Genomic DNA, 8,546 nt, shown 5'->3' with positions numbered 1-8,546 from the left:
TGTTGCTCCCGCGCCTCGCTCAGCCAGTGAGCGGGAACCGGTCTGTATGTGGGATCCGAACCCTCGGGCGGGAGCGCCGCCACGCTTCCCAAGCGGCGCACTATCCAGTGCGCCACCGGGCCGGCCTAATTCACAATTCTAAAAAACAAACTTCGAGCTTCATGTATGTTTTACTTTTAAAGGCTTAATTTGCATATCTCACATCTCTATGCTTCTAAAAGATAATGGTATATTTTCTACATTCTAAAATTAAGCAATAGAGCTGCTTAATTTTTAAAATGAGTATATTTTAAAATATTTTTTTAAAAATAAAGTTGTAATTTTAACTTCCATTTTCTATTGCTTAATATGATTTACTTAGTAAAAATTATTTGCATTTCAAAATGGTAACAGCCTCCCATTTTCTAAAATAAGAATTTAAACAACTTATGCTAAAGGAGAACAGAAGCATTTTTCCAAATATATAACTTTTAAATTCAAACTCTTGAGCTACTAAAAGGCTAGCTTATTCATATGCCATGTCCTTATACCTTTTCTGGGTCAATATTTCAATTATTACATGGCTAAGGTTTGATTCGAATCTCACAAATTCAAAACTAACTTCTCCTTGAGTCATAAAATGTCTTGTCATGTCATCTTACCTAACTTCTGCTGCTTTGCAGTTACAGTTATAATCCCCAAACTCCAATCTCTGTTAAAATGGAGCTTCCTTATCGCATTTCATTCACATTATCCATCAAGCAGTCTACATTTATTGAGAACCAACTGTTGTATGTATAAAGGTAAAACACACTTGTATTTAGGGTACTGATGTTACAAATGGCCTTTATTTCAGGTCTTCATGCTGCAAAGTTGAAGTAAATGAACCTGTTACTTAGATCATGATAATTACCTCCTGCAAATCTGCTTCTTTATTTGCTTTGTCCTCCATCCTATTCTACATATTGTTGCCTGACTTCAGTGGACATTTATTGTTTATCGGCTGCTCAGCATCCTTTCCATCTTTCATTGTAAACAGACTCCAATTTCTTGGAGGAAATTATTTTCCTTAATCGTGAGGGACTTTGAAAGAAGAGGGCTTTAAATCAAAGTTCTCTGCTCTCCTCTCACTAAGAGATGAGCATGTGACCCAAGCAGGGTCAACTGGACTCTCTGTCAGGACTTTAAATTTTGAGCAGAGTTATACAGCATGAAGAAAAGAGAGTATCCCAATGAGACTTGAACAGTTCCTGCTAACCAGATGCCCAGGCATGCTCAAATCCATTTTTTTCTAAGTCCTGCTCCATTGCTTTCATGATAATTCCAGCAAATTTACTTTCTGCTTGATTTAATCAAAGAATGATTTCTGTTGCTTGTATCTAGGGAACCCTACCTGACAGACAATTAAACTACATTTGATTATTTTAATTTCCTGTTTAAAACTCTTTAAGGGCTGCCAGTGCGTATAGACCATCATCAAAACTCCCCAGTATGGCAAGGAAGACTCCCCATTATTTAGCCCCACTTCTCTCTGTTCAACCTCATCAATTTCTTCCTCATCATATATCCTTAATATCAGCCATATGGAATCACATTTCCTATTACATACAATGTTGTTTGCCACCTCAGTGAAAAGCACAGTCTGTTCCCTGTGCCTGGATTGCCCTTCTCATTTTATCTAGCTGGTTCATTCTATCTTGTTTTTTAATGCTTGACTTAAGTTTTATCTTCTTCAGGAAGCTCTTTGTATCACCTGTTCTCTTTCTTGGCTTAGTTTTTATTGAAGTAAGTCCCTAGAGCATTACTCAAACATGCCCAAGGAAGTAGAAAACCATGATGTTTAAGGGTGGGTACTCTGAAATCAGACTGCTTGGGTCCAAACCCCATCACTGTCTCTTTCCTTCTTGTCCTTGGACAGGTTATTTAACCTTATTGTACCTTAGTATCTATCTCACAGTGCTGTTGTGAGCGTGAAGTAATACACGTGAAGAACTTAGATCAGTGACTGGCATATCATTAGTGCTAAATATGTGCTAGCTATTATTCTAAAATTTCTCTCATAATGTTATTGTTTTTTTTCCTTTGACTTTTTAACCTGTACATTCCTATCTTGTCCAACTTAATATTTCCCAGACACTTACTAGCTGCTCAATGAAAGTTTATTAAAATAATAAATGAATAAATAGGTGTTGATAGAGTTTTTATAGTTTATATGGCCCTTTCAGAACACTGTCTACTTTATTACACATGAAATAAAAAAGTTGGGATTGCTTTATTTAAAACTTCACATAAAGGAAATACTTATTTCCTGATAGTATAATGAAATCATTCCCAATCTTATCTCTCCTTCTTGTCCCCTAAACCCATGCACACACATTTGCTTAATGATCATTTAGGACCATTTTACTGACTATGTAGTGATTAAAGCTATAAAAGACAAAACTAACAATGCCTTTATAAATTATTTTTTAATATGAGAAGAAGAAGCAGGCAAAACATCCCCACTATTTAACAAAAAAAGGGAAACTGGATTATATACATATATATGCATATGTATATATGCACATATATATCTCCTATTATATATAAACTTTACAAATGCATATTTATAAATATTATAAAATTTATTTTTTAAAATTTTATAGTTTCTGATTTTCTATGGCCCCAGCCATGTCTCTTGAACTTCTCCTTTAAAGTAATTTTGGACCTGTATGTAAGGACTATCTCTGTGATGGGAAATCAGGTTAGTAGTCCTCTCTGAGAAAGACAAATTTATGTATAGAACTCTGAAGGCAACTGAGCATATCAATGACTTCCCTAAAGTCTAGGCTTACAACCACTCACAAGAGAGTGTAGATTTTCTTTCTCACTCTAATATCAAGTGACTCCTACATGAGGCTATAATATCAATGGCAGAATAGGGTTCAGATGTGGAAACAAGCTCTCGTTCTCATATAATATTATTATGTGACATATGGTTTGTACCATACAAATGCCATGAGTAGAAGGATTTCAAGAGTTTGCTGTAGAACCTAATATTAATTACTAACATTTGTTGAATACTCACAGTAAGCAATGAAATGTGGAAACATTTTTTATGTACTATCTAATTTAATCCTCATGACAACCTGCAAGGCAGATAGTATAATTATCCACACTTTACAGATAGATGAACTCAGGTTCAGGGAGGCTGAAAAACTTACCAAAAGTCATGCAACTGTAGTAACAAAGCCAAGCTGTGAACCCAGAGAATCTTATCGCAAAGCTCATGCTTTAAAAATTGTAACATATTGCCTCTTTTGGTAAACAAGAGTATTAATATAACTCAATAATAATATTGTGAAAAAATGTACGTCTTGTTTCTGTGTGTATCAGGACACGTCAAGTATAAAATGCTCAGCATAATGTCTGACATAGACTACACATACATATACATGACTAAATGGTAACTCAGTTACAGTTATTGTTTGTAGGCAGTATTTGTAGTAAGTAAGAACACAGACTTGGGAATCAAACAGACTTGGATTTGAATTCTTGATCTGCTACTAACTGGTAGTGTGACACTTAGGAGCCTCAGTTGCTTTTTCCAAAAAACATGGCTATAAATATTTCATATATATAAAATATTTACATATTTTTATATACACACATATCCATCACTATGATGAATGTGAATGTGTATTCTGTGTGCTCTACACCCAGAAAAAGAAACCAAGATCCAGAGGATGAATTGACCACAATTTTGTAATTTGCAAATGACAAAGAAAGGCCACTGATTTCAAGTCCTCTACGTTTGAGCTCAACGTACTTTAAAAGCAGGTTGTTTACTATCAAATTATTTTCACTTCTATTGAATTGCTGACGTTGATTTCAAAAGAAATACCCCTTTGTCTGCTTCACTCTTTGTTTTTCAAAAGGTAATTCTGTAACATCTAAAAACATTCAGAACAATTTACTATTTCTTTAGAAAGTCTTGAAAACAAACTTTTACAAGTGAAATAATTATAGTGTATATAACTTTCGGTTACTTTTCTGATCCATTAAAAAATATAAAAGATATACAGTCAGCTCTCCATATCCTCACAAGGGGATCAACAGCCCTCCATATCCTCACAAGAAGGTTCACAGAGGGTTCAACCAAACGTGGATTGAAAATGTAGTTAGGCCTATGATGGTTGCGCCTGTACTGAACACGTACATACTCTTTTTCTTGTCATTATTCCCTCAACAATATAGTACAACAACTAATTGCACAGTATTTACACTGTATTAGGTATTATAAGTAATTTAGAGATGACAAAGTATACAGGAGGATATGTGCAGGTTATATGCAAAAACTACACCATTTTATATAAGGAAATTGAGCATCCATGGATTTTGGTATCCGAGTGGTTTCTGGAACCAATCAAGGATACCGAGGGACAATTGCATAGTATATTAATTCTACCTAGGTAAACCAATGTATGCTTATGTTTCTAGCTGAAGTCATAATTTTACCAAATGGATTTTAATGAGGCTGACAAATGCAGTATTTGTATGAAAAACATGTTTATTTGAATATGGTGTGCATAAATGTCAATTTTAAGATCTAGGGCATTTTAAAGTATCTTATGTATTGTTACTTTTCTTTTTTTAATTTATAGCTAACTCCTAATTATTCTTATCATTGGAGGAGGAAAATTGGCACAGATAACTCAGAGGAGTAGATAATAACCAATTCCCAGATTATTATATTTGATTCTGCAATACATTATGGCTGCATAGTGCCAACACAAACAGTTTAAATGTAAATAGCTTAATTTGGCTACTTATTTGGTATTAAATAGATTTTTAAAATACTAGTCCTTTATGAGATTAACTAAGTGAACTATACTTATAAGACTTATGCTTTTTTTCCCTTGCATTTAAAAATTTTTTTTAAATTTATGACTACTGTAGGTGATTGCTTTGATTCATATCCTTGATCATACTTAGATTGAATAGAGTACAGAGTAGTGTGCTTACTGACAGAGAAAAGCTGCCTTAAAACTGGTGGAAAATGGTCTAGGAGAGTGAACTGATCAGTGAAAAATCTTTCCTTTAAAGAAAAACCTCTTCCAATTTTTATCTTTTTTCCCCGTACCTTCTGCTTGATGATCATCTCGTTGATGTCTTCAAGATCACCCACCATCACCCTCTGTGATTTTATAACTTGATCAAGCAGAGAAAGCCAGTCAGTAAGTTCTGTCCAAGCCCGGTTGAAATCTGCCAGAGCAGGTACCTCCAACAGCAAGGAAGATGGCATTTCTAGTTTGGAGATGGCAGTTTCCTTGGCAACCACAGGTTGTGTCACCAGAGTAACAGTCTGACTAGGAGCTAAATTTTTTTTTTTTTTTTTTTTTTTTGGCAAAAAGGGAGAAAAGAAAAAAAAAAAGGAAAATTAGAAACGCAAACTAAAGAACCAATTTCAGTAACAATAAAGTGACTTTAATTGAAGGGCAACAATTTGAGCCAAACTCTTATTTATGACATTATATGTTTTTTTCTAACAATGCAGATACTTTATTTAGTAATACATGATAGGAAATTCAAACTTTTCATTAATATGCATTTAATAATATTTCAAAATGATTTTGCTTATTCTCATGTCTGGACAAATAATTTACTTTAAATAATCCTTTTCAGTAACAATTATATAGATTGTGTAATTGGTAAAGAAAACAAAAGTAGTCACACCTTGCCAGGTGAAAAAGTTTTATATATTTCTTTCATTCAGGGAAAAAAAAAGGCAAAACTAAAGATTGAATAAGATCTTATTTCTGACTTACAAATTACTTGAATAGGAAGTAAATTACTTTAGAGGTGCACCCTAGGGAAATCAAAGCCAATGAAATGTTCTTGTCTTAGCTCTGTATTTTATACTGGGAGAAATTTATCCTATTTTTTTTCTTTCACATTGATAATAAAGTAGCTAGCAGTGAAGTAAAACCAAGGTACCTTACTTTTGGAAAATGAGCGTTTGTACAGTTTTTCTATTTGGACATGAAACACTGTTTCAAGGTCATTAAAAAATCTTAAGTTAACAGTAATAGTGTTGAACATTGTAGTGTAAGACAGCACATGATTATGGTTAAGATCCGAAGTCCTTTGGACTAGAGACTTCCCAAAGAAAAAGAAAAAAAAAAAAATTAGAAGTCCTGGAGTAAAAACACGTGGGTTATCTGAGGTGAGTGGTGAGAGAGAGGAATGCCTAATCTAGCTTATAGACAATCATCTCAGGAGCATAATATAACCAGGAGACTGGGAGCAAAGAGATATTGGACAATGTAGGTCAGAAGAGAAGCTTTCAGGGAAAGCTGCAAAAGACAACATCTCAATGAAAGACCTCAGAGGGATGCACAACAAAGGGACCATTTAGAAACATGAAGAAAAGGTGCCATGTTGGATTTCCATTCTGAGGTGGCCATACATTAATTTTTATGGCTGTATGACTGTTTGTGCTTTTAAGGTTTGTTTCCTCATTAGAGAAAAAGAGCGGAATGGAGGAATGCTTCTCCTCACTCAAGCTTCTCAGGTACGCCAAGAGGTTCCTGCAGATGGAAGAACTACTCTTGAACAAGGAAGAAAGAAAAAAAGGGTTTGAGGTGTCAGAATAAAAACTAATGTCCACAAGTAATGACAGAAAGACCATAATACCAAGGCAATAACGAAGAAATTTGGTTTCTTGAAGCTATCTCACTACTCTGAGGCTCTTTCTAGAAAGAATGAAACATAATCTGAAGCAGAAACAGCATCTCGGGTCCAGAAGGAAGCATGGGAGCAAATAAGATCTACAAATCTTAAAAGGGATGAAAAGAGAGCTAAATTAATTAGCAGGGGGCCTGCCTGACTGGAAAACAGAGACTGTTCTTAAAAATGATATACAATGGGGCCGAGCCCGTGGCGCACTCAGGAGAGTGCAGTGCTGGGAGCACAGCAGCGCTCCCGCCGTGGGTTCGGATCCTATATAGGGATGGCCAGTGCACTCACAGTGCTCACTGGCTGAGCGCGGTGCGGCCGGTCTCAAAAAGGACAAAAAAAAAAAAAAAAAAAAGATACACAATGTATACTGAGGCAACATACAGCAGTGTGGGAGGGTTTTAAGTCTATGGGAAGTGTCAGACAATTTTTTTTTTAACTTGACCTATTGAAAATTTGACCCTCAAATGAGAGCAGAGATTTTTTTTCCTCTATAGATTTACTTTTGACCAACAAAGAAGAAGTACTTAATGAAGTAGAAATGATCATATCATCCTAAATTTCAATACAGTGAAAGATGAGAATGCAGAGAATTCAATGCGCAAAGTATTTCTGGAAAATATTTTTGAAAAAAGAAAGTCTATCGAAAGGCCTGAGATTCAAAAACATTCAAAATGACTAAAAAGTACAAATATGACATTGGGATGATAATATCATAAAATTCTCCTATGAGGAAAAAAGGATCACCAAAAAAAAAAAAAAAGGGGGGGGGGAGGAGAAAAAGAAAAATCACGTGAAGCAGATTGAGAGTTGAGACAGCCATCTGTGCATGATCTCGCCTGTAGATCAGTTGGGCTGTTCATTGCTGCTCTCCTCTCCTCCAGCATTCACCTTCTGAGAACATCTCTACTCTAGGAAAGGGAGGGAAAACTGAATGTCTTGCTCACTGCTCTGTTCCGTGCATCTCACACAGGTCCTGAAATATAGTAGGTGCTCAATTGATGTCCTCTGAATAAAGGAATGAAACAAACAAAAAAAGTCTATACATAGGAAACTTTTTAGTAAACCTTTTTAGAGGCCTTCTACCCATGGTGAGTAACAACCTGTAAGAACGGTTTCTTGAAGGCTAGCACACAGAACATGCCTAGGCTCTTGCTATTTAGGTCATTTTAGCTATTTTCACAATGGAGAGTCACTGATTGGGCCAGACAATGAGAGGTCAAATATTAAAGGAAGAAAATAGAGCCAGCCAATTCACTTGTTTTTCCCTTCAACCCCCCAAGTACACTTTTCTATCAAAGGAGCAAAAGCTGGAAAGAACCCTGGATCATGAAACAGAATGTAAAATAGACTTTCCAGGGCCAAATTGTTGGATTTGAATTCTTGCTCTGCCATTTCTTACCTCTGTAAATTTAGGCAGGTTACTTAACCTCTCTGAATCTCCATTTACTCCTCTGTAAAATGGCAATTATAATAGTACTTCTTTCAGAGACAATTGGCCTTACTATTTCCTAGGTATACAATCTTGGACAAGTAATCTACCCTGAGACTGCAGGCATCTTGAGGTAAGGGATTATACCATGCTTACTGAACTGAACATCTCTGAGCCTCAGTCTTCACCTATGTAATGGCAAAAATAGTCCCAATCTCATGGAATTGCTGTAAGGATTTTATGACATGATATATGTAAGTCACCTCCTAGTGTTGTTTTGACAGTTAATAGGTACATTATATGGGTTTTTTTTCTTCTCCTTTTTACTTTGCTACTCACACAATGTTTACTGGCTCATTTTCTACATTAGTGTGGCATTCTAGGCTCTGTACTCTGAACCAGACTCCACACTCCAGCT

At 35.5% G+C, this 8,546-nt stretch overlaps 1 protein-coding gene across 3 annotated transcripts in view; it reads right to left on the bottom strand.

Annotated features, from left to right (window-relative positions):
* DMD (dystrophin) overlaps positions 1–8,546 on the bottom strand; it is a 734,955-nt gene that overhangs the window by 641,660 nt on the left and 84,749 nt on the right. For 2 of the 3 annotated variants that reach the window (XM_008577628.1, XM_008577636.1), the window contains exon 1: positions 5,102–5,328. In XM_008577628.1, coding sequence (XP_008575850.1) covers positions 5,102–5,263 — 162 coding nt within the window. In that variant the 5' untranslated portion in view covers positions 5,264–5,328. Of the gene's footprint in view, positions 1–5,101; positions 5,335–8,546 lie in introns of those variants that run through there. The other variant, XM_008577619.1, reaches the window with a different exon arrangement.

This window comes from Galeopterus variegatus, unplaced genomic scaffold (assembly GCF_000696425.1).
Source record: "Galeopterus variegatus unplaced genomic scaffold, G_variegatus-3.0.2 Scaffold69, whole genome shotgun sequence".
In the NCBI taxonomy this organism is placed as follows: Eukaryota; Metazoa; Chordata; class Mammalia; order Dermoptera; family Cynocephalidae; genus Galeopterus; species Galeopterus variegatus.
Note: the sequence above shows the minus strand (reverse complement) of the source record. Positions and strands in the feature narration are given on the sequence as shown.